Source organism: Ipomoea nil, unplaced genomic scaffold (assembly GCF_001879475.1).
Source record: "Ipomoea nil cultivar Tokyo-kokei standard unplaced genomic scaffold, Asagao_1.1 scaffold1074, whole genome shotgun sequence".
In the NCBI taxonomy this organism is placed as follows: domain Eukaryota; kingdom Viridiplantae; phylum Streptophyta; class Magnoliopsida; order Solanales; family Convolvulaceae; genus Ipomoea; species Ipomoea nil.
The window spans coordinates 2,500,285-2,520,000 of NW_017617502.1; the positions used below are offsets into that span (position 1 = coordinate 2,500,285).

Sequence of the window (19,716 nt, forward strand, 5' to 3'; positions counted from 1 at the left end):
GGAGCATGCATATTTGGTGTATTAATTATCAATTGACAGTACAGTGTATCTAAACCGACACTGCCTCACGTATTATTTTATATATTATCAACTGAAACTGTAATTGAATTGAAGTGAAACTGTAGTTGTGTTGAAATGAATTTACAATGGATCTAAACTGACATTGTCTCACGTATTATTTTTATATTATCAACTGAAACTGCAATTGAATTGAAATGAAACTGTAGCTGTGTTGAAATTAAACTATAGTGTATATAAAATGAAACTGAATAACATTTCACATATTTGAGTGTATATTATGCAATGAAGCTGTAGTTATATCAAAATGATCATGTATTTGTGTTTTAATGAAACTATGGTGTATATAAAATAAAATTAAATAACATTTTCACATATTTGGGTGTTATAATATGAAATGAAATTGTAGTTATATTGAAATGAAACTATAGTTATATCAAAATGAAACTACAATATATACAAAATGAAACTAAATAACACAGTTACTTTTTGCGGAATGGCGCAAAACGGAGCGAAACAGATGGCGTTTCTTTTCATTAAATAAAACGATGTCGTTTCGATGTGCGGTGCATAATCGATTATGCACCGCGGTGCACGATATAATTTGCTGACCCGATTGCATTGGCTTTGGTTGGTCCATTATAATTTGGCCTACCTAAACAATGCATTACAGTTATAGCATCGGTTCGGTCATTCGTTATATCGTGCACCAAGGCACACAATGCGTTGTTCGCCTTGTCCAAAACGACGTCATTTTTTATGTTAAGAGTTTATGTGTACTATGTTAAGAGTTTATAAGTATTATGTTAAGAGTTTATGTGTATTCTGTTAAGAGTTTATGTGTATTATGTTATGCGTTTGTGTATTATGTATTATGTTAGATTATGTTTATTATGTTAGAGTAAATACCAAAATGGTCCCTCGACTATAGCTAAATTCACAAATTGGTCCTCGACTTTCAATTTCAACCAATTAAGTCCTTAACTTTGTAATTTTAACACAATTTGGTCATCTGTATATTTGACCGTTTGTTGACTGTGATTTTTGAGGATATATATGTAATTTCATGGTCTATCGTCAGTTTTTTAAGGTTCTAGTTGCATTTCCAGACCGCACTGTTACATTTGAATCCACTGCCGAAAGCAATCTACCAAATCTGATCGCCTTTCTTCGTCCTCCCTTTGGATTCAATGCAGTTGAGTTCGTACCAGAGCGAAGAAGACGACGTGTTTCCGAACCAGTGCAACGTCATCCTGGAGGCCTCCACGTGCTCCAATGAGAGCTGAAGGTTCTTCTGGAGATCGTCGATCACGGTCAACAAACGGTCAAATAGATGGAGGACCAAATCGTGTCAAAATTACAAAGTTAAGGACTTAATTGGTTGAAATTGAAAGTCGAGGACCAATTTGTGAATTTAGCTATAGTCGAGGGACCATTTTGGGTATTTACTCATTATGTTATGAGTTTATGTGTATTCTATTATGAGTTTATGTACATTCGAAACATGAATTTTTTTTAGAAGTTAATGGCAAAAACAGAAAACGGGACACGAAATTTCTAAAAAAAAAAAAAGATACAAAACGACGTCGTTTTGGTCAGGATGCACAATGCATTGTGCACCCTGGTGCACAATATTATTTACCCGGTTCGGTTCAATGGGATCACGCACCTATCATATTTTACAAGTTACTTCTGAGTATAAATTTAAGTGTGAAACTGTTTGCAACAAACACAAAAACTGCAATGCTAAAGTATATGCACGGGCAATATTCTCCAAAAAAGGTTGAATCCGCAACTTTAAAAGCCTCCACGCTCGAACCTGATAGTGCATGGTCGACATGACCATTGACCAAATGTCGGTGCACATAAAGGATCTGTCCATTCTTGGACATAATCCCCACACTACCGCTGCCGAGTTTCGAACCTTGGTCTCTTATTTCAAATACTGCCTATTAAAACTAAACCATTGAAAAACTGCTACCGAATTTGAAACTTTGATCTCTTATCTCAAATACTGTCCACTAAACCATTGGCAATCTTGGGATCAATACGAGTATGATTGTTTTGCTGCCACCGGAACGGAATGTGTAATGGGAGCAGTCGAGGAAACGACCATCATTGTAACTATAATGATAAGGCATTACAAAATAAAGCATTCACCAAAAACTTTTACTATTAGCAACAATTTTAGGATAATCCAAGTGTCCTTGGCAGAAGAAAATGAAAATCCGTCAATATACACATAAACATACATATATACCATCCACCTATCGTCCAAGACTGCTCATCCTGACCCAAACAGATAAGCAAAAGGCTCCTTTGTTCCTTGCACCATGACCATGAAAAAAAGGGGTTCATTTTTCTATTTTCTAAAGAATGAAAAAATGAAGCCAAAACAAAAAAGCCAAAGAAGCTAATAATTATATCTGAGAGAACACTATTTACAGAAAGACTATATATAAATATTTTACTTGTGCTGCAAACTTCCCTTCCACCTATCATAGCAGCTTTTGAAGTGCATTCCACCGACTACCATTTTACCCGATGTTAGCAGATACATGCATTCGATCATTTGAATCACACAGCAATGTCAGGCAGACTTCATCTGTTTTACTAAATTGCCATTTCTCATAGTCTCAAGAGCTGCAGACATAGACCTTAGCCTATCTGTGATCTCAGTGAAGGATGGTCGTGATTCAGGGTCGGCATGCCAACACTGTTCCATTAGCTTCCTCCACTCGGGATCACACCTTTCTGGAATGGGAGGTCGAAGGGTGTTCTTTAGAATTCCGCCTACAACCATTACAAACCAGAGAAAAGGAGGCAGAGCAATTAGAATTGTGTTTCCTTTCCCTTTTTTGTTGTGAGCATTGTTGCAAAAATCGGCCTAGGCCAAAGGGGATTTTACCCTTAGGTGGACATTAGGTGCCCGAGTCGGCCAACTTGGCCGTGTTTTTTTTTTTTTTTTTTTTTTTTTTTTTTGGTGTGCTGGTTTTCTTATTATTATTAATCGGCTGCCTAGGCACTAGGCACCCCCGGTCACCCGACTAGCGCCTAGCGCCTTCTATAACATTGGTTGTGAGGCTAAGGCTAAGAGAAAAAGAAGGGAAATGCTCACAAGCAAAGAAGCTAATTAAGTCCTAAAATTTTATTGAAAAGTAGAGAGAATTTAAATAGTTTAGAGTACTGCATGGATATTCAGAACCTAAGGACAAACATTATTATCATTTAATCATATGACTAAGTAGAATCTAGTTGCATGAGCAGTTTGATCATTAGCTAAAGAGCACAGTTATTATCAAGTATAATCATTACTCTACGCCAAAGAAACACTCTACAAAATCAGGTTGCAAAGAAACAACGGAGTTTGTACCACAAAATTAAACTATTTAGTTGAATGCATTAAAAAATTCAGTCCAAGTAAGTTATTGTTCTAGTGGAATTAGTGCCAAAAATTAATTGCTGGTATGATTTGAATATCAAACAAAGGTCTGCTAAAGCATGTAATAATATATTTCTTATTCACATGCCAATAATAATTGAGGTTCTAAAACAGAATCATTAACATGTCATTATGGCTTAATCAGATAAACTTACCAATGATTGTCCCACAATGCATTTTTGCATATGGTTCTTCCCCAGTCAAGATTTCCCACATTGTTATGCCAAAAGAGAAGACATCTACCTGGCAAAAGTGCCATATAACTAAAATTACTTTGACATCCTTAAGAAACCTAATATCCTACATAATAGATGGAAATGGAGTAATAAGTCTAACCTTTTCAGACACCTTGTTAGTGTTACCATTTAAAAGTTCTGGTGCCATCCATGGAAGAGTTCCTCGCACACCACCAGATACTAGAGTGTTGCGCTTGATTCTGGATAGTCCAAAGTCACCAACCTGCAAATGTATTTCTTAAGCATCAGAAATTAGGAAAGGCAGTTTCTTTATTAAGATTGATGGATGGAAAGTTGGAAACTGAATAACATTATGAATGACTGATGGTTCCTAGACCAAATTACCAATGCACGTCTTAACTGGCCAACTTGGTGAAAATTCTTTCTCATGCACAAGAAAATAAGGGAAATCATTAATCTGGCCAACTTGATTATCTCAACTTCCCTGCTAAAGGTCCACGTTGGATTTCAACATTTTGGAGTCACCATAAATGAACTTTATCCAATGAAAAAGTGGAGAGTCCACATAATCAATGTTGTAACTGTTGGGAAAACCACAAAGGATGTGCTTATCTTAATTTAGTAAACATAATGGTCCAGAATTCATTACAACGTTGGCAACGAAACTAGTATGAAGTCCTCAGATTCCTCTCTGAATTTCTTCCTAGAAGGGCCTAAAATCAGCAGACTATTTAAAACAACACTAGAAGGATAAAAAATACCTTGCATATGGGTCGTTGTGGATCCCTTAGGTTAACTAATAAGTTGTCACATTTCAGATCAAAATGGACTATGTTCTTCAAGTGCAAATACTCCATACCAAAAGCTGCATCCATGGCAATTAGAAGTTTCTTACGCCAATCAAGTGATCTGAAATTAAAATTTCCAAGCTTCAATTTAAATCTGAACAAGATTGTTATGAGAAGGAATATGGAAAAGATGGAAGCTTATATACCTATCCTTTTTATGTAGGACACTCCTGAGTGACCCATTTGCCATGAACTCAGTCACAGTTGCTAATGTTCCCCCAGCCCCATCTGGTACTACTCCATAAAATGCAACCACATTTGGATGATGAAGATTTGAAAGGATCTGAGCTTCTCTCCAGAAGTCTTTAATCTGTTAAAGGAAGAAATAATTCAAATTCGAATAATGATTAGTCCACAAAAGCATGAAGCACAGAGAGAGTGAAGGACTGTAAGACATCACCCACCAAACGTTTTTCCTCAGATGATCTCCCAGAAAAACATGCTTTCTTAAGTCGTTTGATAGCAACATCTGTTCCTCTCCATTTTCCATGGTAAACAGTTCCATATGTACCAGCTCCTAACTCCCGCAATTCTTCAAGGTCAGCATTTTTTATAATCTGCAATGTCAATTTAAAATATCAATTTTCCATGTTAACAATAATATTACGCAGTAAAAGCATGCACATCCCAGTGTATAATTGTTGCTTAAGTTTAAATCATGTAATAGGAAGCACTAAATAAGGAATAAGACTCTAGTATCTAGCTGAAAAAAAATTGACTGCTCCTTTTTTATTCCCTCATTATTGTTGTTGTTGTGATGAGTAGTTATTGCCTCACCAATGATCAGAAAGACAGAAATAAATTTAAAACCACACATACATTGAAACAGTAATTATTGTTGTTGTTGTTGTTAATGTGTATGCATGTTACCTGCAAGCCAAATAAATCTGCTTCAAATTCAGCAATCATTGCATCTGTAATCAAGTCGCCCTTATCTCCATCTCCATCATTCTGGATGCCATCCTGTTACAAGCAAGCCAGCAACATAAACTTATAGACACATGCAGATAAGAAATTTTAGAAACTCTGTATTTTAATGTGTAATCTTTTTTCTGAAACTTAGTTTCAGACCAAAATAAAATCAAATCGTCAATGTAAGAACAATATATCACCCCAAATCCCATGTCATGAGCAAATGCATCCCCATCTATTGCACCAGGTGACAAGACTTGATCACCTACTGCGCTTACACCATGGACACTTGCAGGAGAATATTCACCAATTGGTGATACATAATCTTTGTCATTGGCCAAGGAATTCGGACATCCATTGAAGCATGTATAAAGCAAACCATCCAATATCTTATCATTTTCATTAGGACACTTGTTAAGGGGGGTAGACTTTTCAGCATAACCAGTGAAATTGGCATATTCATCATCTAGGAGTGAAACTTCTCTCCCATTAGCAATTGCATCCACATGATTCTTCAACAAAGCAGAGCTATGTAAGGTCATGCTCAGGTTTCTATCATCAATGATTGAAGGTGGATGCACGTCCCCACAACTTATAAGCAATGTCTCTCCAAAATCCTTGTCATTTGTGCATGCAACAAGTGGTTGCATTGGGCAATCATGAGCAACTGGACCATTAGGCAACTCAGAAAGTAGATCGATTAGGCCATCTGCACCAGAAAGGAGCATGCCAGAACTTTGAGTAGTCCTTGCAATTCCCAAGTTGACTGTTTTTGAATCAGGTTCATCCTTCTCCATTTCAGTTAAGAGTTCCTCCAATTGATTATTTTGGGGTTGCTTGTTCATTCTACAAATTAAAGGTTCCAAATCTATCGATGTAGATTCAGGAAAATTGGACTTGGGGATCAGCGTTTCATATGCTGGTTTCTCACCTCCAATACTAGTCACTAGATCAGAACTGATCTTCAAAAAGTTTTTAGTAGGATCAACAGGGATTGCAAATGATGTACTCTGAGAAACTTTTCCATTAAGGCCATTGACGTCAGGCCCATTTATCATTACAGAGTTTGAATGATTTTCCTCCCCATGAATGTCCAACACTGAAGGACACTTCTTCAAATCTTCTTTTTCTGAGATGCACCTGAGATCAGCATCGCTGACATGTCTTTGGACAAATTCACCTTGGGCAAATGGCTCTGAGACAAAAGGATACTTTAGTAAATCCACTGCACCATTGGGGACAGTGGACTCCGCATTCTGCACCCTGAAATGAAGCTGAGAATTTGCAAAGTCAGCATTTTCCGGCAGTAAAACAGGCTTTTCTAGCAGAGCAGCAGATACTACTTGTGAAGATAATTGAGCGCTTGATAAGTTTAAAGGAGGACTTATTAATTCTTGAGAGCTGTAAGCAGATCTATTCCCATGTTCCTGAAGCTTGGAATCAGAAAAGCAATGCACAAGCCCATTATAAGAACCAATAGAATCATTGGATCCTGGTATATGCACTGGCACATCAAGTTTTGCAGAAGAAAACACCATCTCCCTGGGACCTGATCTTTCAAAATTGCCATTATAATGTTCAAAAGAGGAAACAACAAACTCCCTGCTGGGATTGTGATGGAGCATAAGATATTCACTCTGTTCACTTGGCAGGAGAGTACCAACTTTTCCAGAAGTATTCTGCAAAGCCATAAAATTTACTGCTACTTGGGGACCAGAAATACAAGCAGCACTACCATTGTCAGAGTTTTCAGATAGTACTTGATTGCTGTCAAATAATGTCAAACCTTCAACAGTACCATGTGACAATTTACCATTGTGAGACTTTATAGTTTCACTCTTTTCATGCCCCTGTTGAACAAGCATAGGAACAAAGGGTGTAGATTGATTAGGGAACCTAACTTTACTTGGAGCTTCACTCATCAACCATGCAATATTTGGCTCAAGGCCATCATTTAGTTCTCCAGGCTGCATGACAGGAGAAGATTCATTCTGAATGCTCAAATGATTAATATTAGGAACCAAATGGCTTGCTTCACCTAAATGCTTCTCAATACAGTTTTTATGTGGTATATGATCAGCCTCAGTGATACCATTGATGGCAACAACATACTGATAGTCAGGGTCACTCTGTTGGATAGTGCTGGCATCTATGGTACATGAGTTTTCAGATTCAGCCAAGGGAATCAAAAACACACGGAGTCTTTGAGAACCATCAAGCTTCTCAAGCCCGTGATATTCCTCTATCATATTCAAAAGATCCTCATCTGAAGACACTGATATAAGGGCATCAAGATCTTCCCCTGGAAGCTGGTACTTTATTGTGTGAGGCCGTTTACATATTGCAAAAGTTTTCTTCATAAGTTCTTCCAGTGAAAGATTCTTTCTCATGGAAATGATACGTGTCTCTCCACCAACATATCTAAGTTTCCCATCACTTGGCCTGTGTAATATTTTACCACCAAAACTGCAGAGAAACTTAACTTTTCCTGTTTGAGAAGAGTCAGAAGATCCTAATCCCATACATTGCAATGACTGGAAGGATTCAGATTCTGTCAAGGTTGGAGCACCTGGTTCTGACATAGCTATTTTGGGGGTAAATTGCATTTTAGTAGCTTGATCATAGCATAACTCAGGATTAGCTTTCCAAGGCGCATGCTCACAAGAACCATCACTTTTCTGATACCCATGCTGATTCTTCACACAAAGTGCATTATCAAGCTCAGTCATAGATCCTCTTGCAGAAAGATATTCAGATGTGCCAGAACCACATTCGGAGTCCATTTGTGTGAGCCCAAGAACTCTTCCGAGCTCCTCAGAGCCCATATGCTTGTTCTGGTTACTATGAGGTTTAACACTCTCATCAAGTTTCTGAGAAACCCCAATCACAGCAGGAGGAACTACACATGAAGAGGAAAAATCCTGAAGGAATTCTGTAGGAAACACCTTGCCCATCTGTGCACATATATTATTATTATTATTTACATTATTGTTAAGATATAAAGCATCACTCAGGCTAACAGGTTGCAATGATTCTTGTTGGATCCATTGACCAGAAGGAGGAGTTGCCCCACCACTCATGGCTACAGCTAAATCATTAGACCTATTTATCTGCATTGGAATGATATCTCAACACCCTAACCCTGCACGCTCCCCCAACTTTGCAAGCTAAACACCAACAGTAAAAAACCCCAGTGACTGTCTATTTGAAAATGGTACTTAATACCAGCTTCTTCTTACACCAGCTGAAACCACAAACTATATCACACCAACAATTGGCACTCATCAAATATATAGATGCAAAATTTCCAGTAAATAACAGCTCCTTGTTACCAAAAATCAAAATATTGTTTAATGCAGTCCTTTTCCCTCTATTCCTAAATTCAGCTTATATACGTATTATTCATCACAAGAAAAGTATAGACGTATGGAGAAGAAAGAATGAGCAATCAACACTCCCTTTGATACACAAATCTCTTAACAACATATACACACAGAAAAACAATCTTGTGTAGAATTCACAAAATGGGGCCTGTAGTGAACCGATCGGCCAATCTGAAATCAGAATAGCTCAACATCAGACCCGTAATCAAAGAATAAGGAAAAACTGAGTAAAAAAGATAAACAAAATCAAGCAGATCAGATAAACAGAGGATGTCCACAACTATGAATGATGAAACCCTTTAAAGAAAAATTCAATTTTAAGAATTAAAAAGACTAAAAGTAACACACGATTGCATGTGAGTGAGCTTACTTGTAGGGTGAAGCTGATCGCTGAGCTTGGATTTGAAAATTGAGATATTGAAACATCTGGGATTTGGAATTTCATTTGGAAATAGGGTTTTGTGGATGATGGATCGAAGCGAGAGGGAGAAATGCAGAGGGTGATTTAAGCCTACAGTTTGAATTTCTGGGTATCTTGGGCGTCGGAGAGTGACATTGCCGAGAATTAGGCTGCATCGACCCCCAACCCCACGCTTTTTGCAGACTCCACCTTTTCGTATATGTAGTTTTTACGAGTGATTTACGACTTTTTCAAATTTTTTTACTTAGGCTGAACACTCGCATGAAATGGGAAGACTTGTAATCCTAACTTTTTTTGTTTTTGTTTTCTTAAAATTTCACATATGCCAAGTTGCCAACTTGTGAGATTTGAGAATTTAGAGCATCATTATCAATAGTTTTTGGAAACTTTTATATATAGTTGGGGGAGAAAGAAGTTTAGTTGGAAGGAAGAGAGGAGAGAAAAGAGGAAAAAAAAAAAATTACAAGAAGTTTTTTGTAGGCTTTACGAAAATCGATCAAAAAAAGAGAAAATTTCAATTTTAGTCATACGACTATAGGGGTCTTGTTAATTTGCACACCTAACTTTCAAAAGTATCAATTTAGCACCTTGAGTATGTAATTTTTCTCAATTTTGGTCATTTCGACCAATTTACCGGTCAAATTCGACCGGAAAAATTAATAGGCACAAAAGTGGGGGGCAATTTAGTCTTTTCCAGATCGGCTCCTTATTGACCGGACCGTGTTCTTGAACCGGTTCACCAAATCGACTTCCTCCCTGACTATTAGACCTGCGTTTTGTTCTACTATAAGCCCTAATTTTGCGCGGCCAAGAGCAGACAGAAGGGTGGAGAGAAGAACGAAAGTAGAGGGGAACGAACCGTTTGCAGTGCCATTCCCATCTCCATTTTGAGTATGAGTAATTTCTACAGTTCTTCTTCTTCTTCTTCGAGTACTGAGTACAATGAATTTGGAGAGAAGTTCCCAATTCACCATTGTAGATGTGGTCATCAATTAAAGATTCGAACTTCATGGACAAATGAGAATCCAGGTCGGAGATTTTGGCAGTGCCGTGGTAGTATGGTAAGTAAGAATTATTAGTTTTGGTTAAGAGAAAATTTTCTTTCCCAAGATTTTGCGAATTCGTTAATGGTGTTCGTTAATTTTCCCAAGTATGTTCATTAATGGTTAATTTGCAAGCAGTACCATCCCAGTTTGTTATTTTTTTGGTAAAGTTTCGTTTTTTTTTTTTTTCCTTTTTGTGTGAATACAGAGTCAGGTGGGGTGTGGATTTGTGGATTGGTATGATCCTCCAATTTGCTATCGTTCGAAGCGAATCATACCGGGATTGCTAAAACGCGTAAATAGACAAGATGAAGAAATCAGAACACTAAATACTAAGCTTAAAGGTCAGACGATGGAGGATGGAAAAGTGTTGAAGTGGTTGAACAAATTGGTAGTAATATTGGTTGTAGTAGTTGTAGCTTTTGTTGTCAGTAATGTAATGTAATCAAGAGATGAAGTGATCATTTTGTCAATGTGGATGAGTACCATCCTTTTGTCAATGTAAGTTAGTGATCCTATTGGTAATGTAATGAACTTATCTTTTTGCTAATGTAAACAAGTGATCCTATTGCCATTTGAATTGTCATTGATTAACCAACCATTCCTTTACAAGACACACTGCCCCACTGCCATTACTTTAAGTAAAGCACACTGCCTAAATAACCAAAGCACACTGCCCTAATTCACAAAAGCACACTGCCATTAAATAACTAAAGCACACTGCCATTATAAGTAAAACACACTTCCATTATACCAACACAATGTTCACATTGTTCTTGCCTTCAAACTTCCAATAATTCCAAGAACAGTTAAGGTTTATAATCACTGATCCAAAAATATCAAAAAGTAATCAAAAGTAGTACATCAGTTAAGGCTTATGTTCAGTGATCAAAAAACAAAAGTAGTACATAAGTCAGTCTAGTCTAAGTTGATTGGCTCATCAATGTTTCCAAAAAATTTGGACTTCATCGTTGTCTTGCTCCTCGTATAATATGGTTTCTTACGGTTGGATTTCCTTTTCTTTGTGATCTTCTTTTTGCTCACTGTAGGCTGCTCCCCAAGACCTTCATTGCCTCCATGATGCACAGGAGCTTCAACCTCTTGATGCACAGGAGCTTCAACCTGTTGATGCACAGGAGCTTCAACCTCTTGACTGATTCCATGGTGCTGCTGCTGCCCAACCTCTTCATGAAGTCCATGCTGCTGACTCACTCCATGCTCCTGCTGCCCAACCTCTTGACTCACTCCCTGCTGCTTAGTGATGTGGATGGGGATTTGTTTAGTGGAATAAATCACCTTCTTCTTTGGCTTCATAAAACAATACAATACTGTTAGTTACAAACCATGCATATATTAAAATACTGTAAACAAAAAATTACCTTTTACTTTGGATTAGATGGACATCTCCTTGAATTGTGTCCAGCTTGCTTACAAAGGGAGCAGTGCAATTGTATATGCTTTCTTGAGACATATACTCCATCCCCACTCAACTTTGGCCTCTCAGGCTCATCCTCACCCGCAGATTTCTTCCTTAGCTTCTTAGGCCTCCCAACCTTGGCAGAATAGATAGGGGGCAGTAGAGGAGATTGGGCACTGATTGGCCACTCATCTGGACCAGCCATAGGGTTAATTGAGGCCTTGTATATTTTCAGATAAGTCTCCTTTGAGTAACATGGATGTACAAAGTCATAAACTGCTCCATTGCCATTCTTTTTCCAAATAGCACACACAGCATGCTTGCATGGAAGGCCAGTGAGATCCCACTTCCTACAAGAGCATTTTTTGTTCTCCAAGTCCACCTCTTGTTGGTCTCCATACAGATGTTGGACTTCAAACTTAAAAAATCACACTGGGTAGCCAAATATCTAGCAGCTTGCTTCTCAATTTGCTTCATTTTTCCAACAATTTTTGGACAAATAACTGAGTTCCACCCAGCTGCCTTTTGTCTTTGTTCGAAGAATTTGGCCATTAACATTTTTCTGATTGTTTCAAGACAGTCAATAATAGGCTTCTCCCTTGCCCCAAGTAAAGCTGAATTCCATGACTCACAAATATTGTTCACCAACATGTCTGAATGGCTAACTGTTGAGAAGTGGGATCTAGACCATTCCTTAGGATCCTTATCACCTAACCATTGATATGCTTCTTCATCTAATTCCCTAAATTTGCTTAAAGTAGTACTGAATGAAGTCTTAGTTGTTGCCCTAGCACAAGCCCACAGACTATCCTTCAATGCTCTGCCTTGAAACCCTGCCACTTTCATATTAGAATGTAGGTGCCTCACACAAAATCTGTGCTCTACTCCAGGTAAGACTGCCACAAAAGCTGGAATTAAGCCCTTTTGTTTATCACTTATAAAACAGAAATCCTTCTCACAGTGGTCTAAAATCTGCAAATCATCATTGAGTAGTCTTAGAAACCAACTCCAAGACTCCTTGTTCTCACCTTCTACAATAGCATATGCAAGGGGAAAGATGCAGTCATTAGCATCCACAGAGACAGCAGTAAGTAACATCCCACCTGTAGAACATCTCAAGTGACATCCATCCACTCCTATGAGGGGTCTACAATGCTTAAAGCCTTGTTTGCTAGCATCCCAGCACATATACATCCTTAAAAATCTCTTCTGCCCAGATCCATCAGCCAAATCTCTGTCATTGACAATACAAGTGGTGTGTGGGTTTGTCCTTATGATTTCATCATGGTAGTTCCAAATCTTCTTGAAGTTGTCTTCATCATCACCTAGTCTTTGTTTCTTAGCCTTCCAAATTGCCCTATAGGCTTGTTGATTACTAAGATAGAAACCCTCTTCACTGCTCACCTTATCCCTGAATTTTTTCATCATCCATTCAGGATGGTCTTTTAATTCCTTACACCACCTCTTTGCAACAACACTTGCCTTGACTAAAGAGTTCTCCCAAACCCAACAACAACCTTCATGCACATCCACCATGTTTAGAATCCTCCAAGACAAAGAGTTCTGTACTTTCCTCAGTCCTATTCTCCAAGGACAACCATGTTGTGAACACTCAACTATAACCCTCTGCTTATCATTTCTAAGAGTTCTAATATCTTTCCCATTTTTTAAACCATAGTTTCTAATTGCTTCTCTGAATTGTTGCTTAGATGCAAAAGTCATGCCTAATGTAAACTGTGGATCTTGCATGTCAGTGGCAGGTCTAAAAATAGTCCACTTATTATCTTCATCACTGTCAGAATTCACTAATGAGGCATCATCAGAGAAGTTGATCTCATCAAAATCAGTTGTGTTTCTGTTTCTGTCAGGCTCTAGGTCAACCATGACACCATTACCATATTCAACATCACTTTCAATCTTTATGTTTATATTCCTGTTCCTGTCAGGCTCCAGCTCAACCATGACACCATTACCATCTTCAACATCACTTTCAATCTTTATGTTTCTGTTCATTTTCCTATTCCTATTTCTCTCAGATTCAAACACAGCCTTCTCACCCTTACCATCTTCTTCATCAGTACCACCATCACCACACTTCTCATCTTTGTTCAAACACTCAACCTCAAGCTCAAAGTCACTGTCCCATTCACCCTCAGATTCAAAGAAATCTATTTCTGTTTCAATAAAATCAGTAGCATCCACTATTTCCACCCATATCTCTAATATTTTCCCCTCTTTGTGTGAATTAATTAGACAGTTTGCAACATCAAAGTCAGTTTGAAGTAAATTCAAGCTTTCAGTTGTAAAATCATAAATGTTGGCTCCTATTTCAGAATACCCTAGAGCTTTTATCTTATCCTTGAAGAACTGTATACAGACTTCCTTAGCATCCACACGTTCATATAATTCTACATCACCCCCCAAATACTTCACTTCACCTTGCCTATTTATAATTCCATTGTGAAATAGAGCAATTTCAAAGAGGCCAAGTTTATCTTCTGGAAAGCACCAAAACAGTAAAACATAAAGCAAAAACATATGTCAGTATTACTAAACTACAAACTTCAATATATGCACATGACATTTCAAGAAAAAGATAAACACAGTGGTCCCCCCCAAGCAACTTTCTCAGAATATGTCCTTAATCTAACACAAATATACAACTAAAATGGTCCCCACATGTCATATTCTCAACATATATAAAGCCCAGTCAGAGAGAATATCACCATTGCTACTTTACACTATACTCTACTCACATACACACAAGAAATACTCTGAAAAACAGAATAGTGCGAAAGGCTCCAATTTCAGAGTAATTTTTACAAGACTAAGTAAATCTTACTTGCTTCGAGAGTATTGGACGCATTACCCATTCCATTGCCAGAAGACGACATAGCCATTCGTCGTTGTGTTCAACTTCCTTCGTCTTCACCTTCGTTCGGCTTCACCTTCGTTCGTCTCTGTTGTTCGCTTTAGGGTTGTGAAACAAATTAGGAGATTAACTAGAACAATACGCAGGTCTACTACCAATGGAGGAAGTGGAGTCGATTTGGTGAACCGGTTCAAGAACACGGTCCGGTCAATAAGGAGCCGATCTGGAAAAGACTAAATTGCCCCCCACTTTTGTGCCTATTAATTTTTCCGGTCGAATTTGACCGGTAAATTGGTTGGAATGACCAAAATTGAGAAAAATTACATACTCAAGGTGCTAAATTGATACTTTTGAAAGTTAGGTATGCAAATTAACAAGACCCCTATAGTCGTATGACCAAAATTGAAATTTTCTCATCAAAAAAATAATAATGTTGCACACCATGTGCACCCAGTGAGCATGTATAATGGCCTTTTTTTTTTTTTCCTTTTAACTTTTTTGTCAGAATCGTCTAATTTTCTTTTCCGTTATCCTTCTTACTTGACAAAAATCACATATTGTTGGAGATGCTCTTACATTTTTTATAGAGTTAATACACAAAATAGTTTTCGACTATAGTGATTTTTCTCAATTTCGTCCTAAACGAATTTGGTGGCCTAATGTAGTCCTAGACTTTTGTATTTTTACTCAATGTAGTCCTCCGTTTGTTATTTCGCGAAATTAGTGTTAAATATATGGACAATTCAGTAATTTCAATATTGACAACTCTTTACTCCACCTGCGAAATCCCTCTTTATTTTACGACCTGAGAGAGCTGCGAAATCCCTAATACACATTTTCTCCTTCAGCCATTGTGAAATCCAAGTGAATGATCAAGGTATCATTTTATAAATTCTGCACAATGTGATATATTAGTCAACAATATATGTGAATGCTTTAATGCAATGATTTTGGATGCAAGGAAGCTGCCACTTATACCATGCCTTTAGGCTTTGAGAAATCACTTAATGGCTAGGTTGTTCACCTGTAGAAAGAAAGCTGCTAATGAATGGAAGTCTACAATATGTCCTAGAATTTTGGAGAAAATTGCAGTTAATGAAAAAATTGCAGGTTATTTATGTACTCAATGTGATGAGGAATTGTTTGAAGTTAGAGGGACGTGGGAGGATGGTCAACAACTTGATTTGAGGAAAATGTCATGTAGTTGTAGAAAATGGGAATTAATAGGAATTCCTTCCAAGCATGCTATTAGGGCAATTTGGTTGAAGAAATTACAAGTCATCAACTTTGTTAACCCAATGTACTCCACAGAATGTTACATGAAAGCTTATGCAGGTTCCATTAAATCTATGGTTGGGCCAGATGAGTGGCAAATTACAGATAGAGAACCACCACTACCCCTATTGTACACATCATCTAAAGTTGGTAGACCAAGAAAATTAAAAAAAAAAAAAAAAAAAAAAACACTGGAGAAGTAAGTAAGGCACCAACAAATTTGACAACATTGCAAATGAGTCAAATCAAGTTGCATTATACCAAATGTAAGCAGTCATGCCAAAATGTAAGGAGGTGTCCAACAGATCTTGCCATCAAAGAAAGATTGGTAAGTTCTCAATAAATTCCTAAATGTATTTAATTGTTTATTACTATTACTATTGGTAACTACAATTTATTTTTCAATGTAGCTCAATCCAAAGAAGAGGATTAGAACAAAGAAAACTCCTCAAGTGCCTGAAGCTGTGAGTGAACCAGTGAGATAAGAAGTGAATGAACCAGTGAGAGTAACTGTGACTAAACCAGTGATAGGAGTAGTCAATGAACTAGTGATAGAAGCAGAAGTGATTGTAGTCAACACTCAGCCATAAATGGACTTTGATGAAGCTAAATAATATGTCCAAATTCTTGTAGTTGATAGTATGGGTGGTGAAGGATCCAGTTAAAGCAACCAAGATTCCTTTCATTTGAAAGAAAACCACTGCAGTTAAAGCTCCTGGATTGGATAAACCAGTTGGTGTTGTAATGAAGAAACATTTTATTAGAGCTAGTACCCAGTTGACCTATAAGTTTCATCGAAATGTGAATGAACCATTGGAAATTGATTAAGTAGTTTAATAGTTGTATTTTGTATAAGAGACCCTTATTTTGTTATGCTACAATTACATAGGGCTCTTTATGTTGTTTTGATAAACAAGGAGATTAGTGATCAATATGCTATTTTGTGTTTAGTAAATTTGCACCAATGAATGTGAAGTTGTTGAATCTTTTTTTTTTTTTTTTTTTTTTTTTTTTGGTTTCTTATTACCCTTCTGCTACTACTATTTGGCGATATTTCATTAGTGCATTATTACCATTCTGCTACTGCTATTTTAAGGATCCATTAATAGGGCTATTTTTAGGATCTATTATGCTACTGCATTATTACATAGGACTCTTGCATTATTGCAGTATTACCATTCTGCATTATTGCATTTAAGGATCTATTCTGCCACAATGCAAAGTAATGCAATATGGCCAGAATGCAATGTGCTTTTGCTATTTTTATCAACTGCAAATCATATTATATAAACTGCAAATCAAATTACATAATGCTTTTGGTCAACAGTTTTCATTCCTACAAATCAAGTTACATTAATTCAATCTAAGTTGAGTAAAACTTGTTTTTTTTTTTTTTCTCTCCAAAACTCCCCACCCCTATTACAAGTTGAATATACATCATAGCACACAACACTAATGTCACTGCCAACACAAATTGCCTATTACACTTGGCGCCTTGATTGGCAACTTCTCGAATCCTTGCATTTAGCATCTTAATTTCTTCCTCCTTTCTATTGATATTCTTTAATAGACTTGGTACTATCATACCATTCCACGAAACCACAACCTTTTTGGCCCTATTAATTTTTTTTTTTCAAATCAAATCAGTAAAAAAAATTGCATAATATTTAATTTGAAGAAATATTGGACAATGATTATTTCTTACTATGTTGCTAGAGCATTCCCAAAATCTCCTTCCAAGGTTATCATTCGCCCATGAAGTTTTGAGTTTCATTTCTTGACCACAATGACAATTTGAAAATGAAATATACTCACCATATTGTCATTGTTGCCTCAATTCAATTAAAGACGAAGAACCCCATTCGTTCGCTTATTTCCTCATAGCAGTTGAAGACTTTTCTTAGTTGCCTCGTAGCTTCATCCCTTGTTTCTTCCTTCCTTAAGGTTGTTCAATGGCGGAAGGAAAAAATATGTATTAGGTATTTCACAGCTCTCTCCAATCGTAAAAGAAATATGGATTTCGTAGGTGGAGTAAAGAGAGGTCAATATTGAAATTATCGAATTGTCCATCTATTTAACACCGATTTGACGGAATAACAAACGGAGGACTACATTGAGCAAAAACACAAAAGTCTGTGACTACATTAGGTCACCAAAGTCGTTTAGGACGAAATTAAGAAAAATCACTATAATCGAGTACCATTTTTGGTATCAACTCATTTTTTTTATATATATTTTTGTTATCAAAATTGTAAGTGCCCAAAATGTGGACCAAGTATGTACTTTTTATTATTATTATTATTATTATTATTATTATTATTATTATTATTATTATGTAATTATAAAAATATTTATTTCACTTAAAATTTATATTTTGTATTTTCATATTTAATTTAATTAAACAATTTTATATATTTTTATTTTTGATAAGTTTGATTTTTTTTTCCAAAATAATTTTAAATATAACATAATAATACTTAATTGCATAGAAATTAAATTCATCATACAATTAATCATCTAAAAATTCTCACATTTCTCGTACAATTTTTATTTATTTTTTGTTTTGTTTTGTTTCATTCATAGTTGATATATCTAATCGCATTAATGAGTTGTTTGGTTCACGGAATATGTCTGGAATGGCATAACATTTCCAGTAATAGGCTTATTCCTCTGTTTGGTAACCCCTTGTATTCCTAGGAACATTGTTCCCGGGAATGACTTATTCCTCTTGCAAGGGGAATAGAGATTCCTGGGACCCCCCCTGGTATTAGGCTATTCCGGAGTTCTCAGGAATAGCCTAAAGTTTCTATTTCATATTTTATCTCCCAATTAAATTAATTTCCTATTTCACCACCGCCACCATCGCTACAGCCGTCGTCGTTGCCACCACCACCACTACCCCAGCAGCACCACTGCCACCGCCCACCATCACCAGAACTGCCGCCACCACCACCACCATCGCCACCACCGCCGCCACCAACGTCACTGCCATCACCACAGCCACCATCGCCACCATCACATATTTTTATAAGGGTATTTATGTCTTTTAAAACATATTTCATTTCTATTCCTTAAATCAACCAAACACTGTAATATAATCCTAAAGTCTATTCCTTCCGCTAACCAAATAATAGAATACAATTCCTATTCTATTTCTTGCCTATTCTATTCATTGCCTATTTTATTCCTTATGGAATAGCATTCCTATTACCTCAAAATTCATTCCGTGAACCAAACGTGTTGTAAGTGTAATACTAACTTATTTTTATATGTATTTTATATTTTCTATTTGCTTCATGCATTGTTTCATAACATTCACCTTCTCCAACTCCAATATTATTTTTTCATGTGCTCATCCAAACTTTTAAATTTTGTTCATCGTGTTGGTGCCTGTTTCTTTTTCGCTTTCCTCTTAGAGACATCTCTTCCCATGTGACGAGGGATAGAAACTCTTGTACCAGGATCTTCACATACTTGCGAACAATCAAGTACTCCGTATTAGATAACGATGATGTGTGTTTATCTGACTTGGTATTTTTAGTTTGCTTCGAACCCCTATCTTTAGCTAAGTTAATATCGATAATCCTCCCTTCTTGGTTATGACATTTCTCTTCATTCTTTAGCACTTCCCAAGCATGTAGAAAGGTGAAATTTTCATTCTTAGTCTCATGATATAATTCCAATGTTCTGTTTTTTTTTTAATCAGCTTTATTTAAACCAGTATCCCTCCAATGTAAAATTTGTGTATAACAACTTGCAAGCTTTGAAACAACATGACTTAATATCTCCCAACGATTTTGTAGTGTTTTTTTTTCCTCTTGCTTGCTCAAGTTGCTCATAGTAATTATTATAATATTTATCAAATGAGCACCAGGAGTTATTATTGAT

At 36.7% G+C, this 19,716-nt stretch overlaps 1 protein-coding gene across 2 annotated transcripts; it reads right to left on the minus strand.

Moving 5' to 3' along the window:
- Nucleotides 1-2,166: 2,166 nt before the first annotated feature.
- LOC109182732 lies at nt 2,167-9,443 on the minus strand. 2 transcript variants are annotated; one of them, XM_019332900.1, is made up of 9 exons: nt 9,171-9,443; nt 5,618-8,371; nt 5,376-5,468; nt 4,910-5,062; nt 4,652-4,815; nt 4,419-4,566; nt 3,797-3,919; nt 3,616-3,703; nt 2,167-2,811 (listed from the first exon to the last, which is right to left on the minus strand). In XM_019332900.1, the coding sequence occupies exons 1-9, from the start codon at nt 9,243-9,245 to the stop codon at nt 2,609-2,611; spliced, it is 3,801 nt and encodes a 1,266-aa protein (XP_019188445.1). In that variant the 5' UTR covers nt 9,246-9,443; the 3' UTR covers nt 2,167-2,608. The 2 variants fall into 2 exon arrangements, with proteins under 2 accessions (XP_019188445.1, XP_019188443.1); XM_019332898.1 differs by having other exon boundaries at nt 5,618-8,971; nt 9,171-9,268.
- Between the last annotated feature and the right edge of the window lie 10,273 nt (nt 9,444-19,716).

Excerpts from the sequence above, each read along its gene's own strand:
- LOC109182732 (XM_019332898.1), bottom strand. The coding sequence starts at position 8,533 with ATGCAGATAAATAGGTCTAATGATTTAGCTGTAGCCATGAGTGGTGGG. Across the intron at positions 5,063-5,375 it reads CAGATTTATTTGGCTTGCAG|ATTATAAAAAATGCTGACCT; the intron begins GTAACATGCATA and ends TTGACATTGCAG. Across the intron at positions 4,816-4,909 it reads CATCTGAGGAAAAACGTTTG|ATTAAAGACTTCTGGAGAGA; the intron begins GTGGGTGATGTC and ends TTCCTTTAACAG.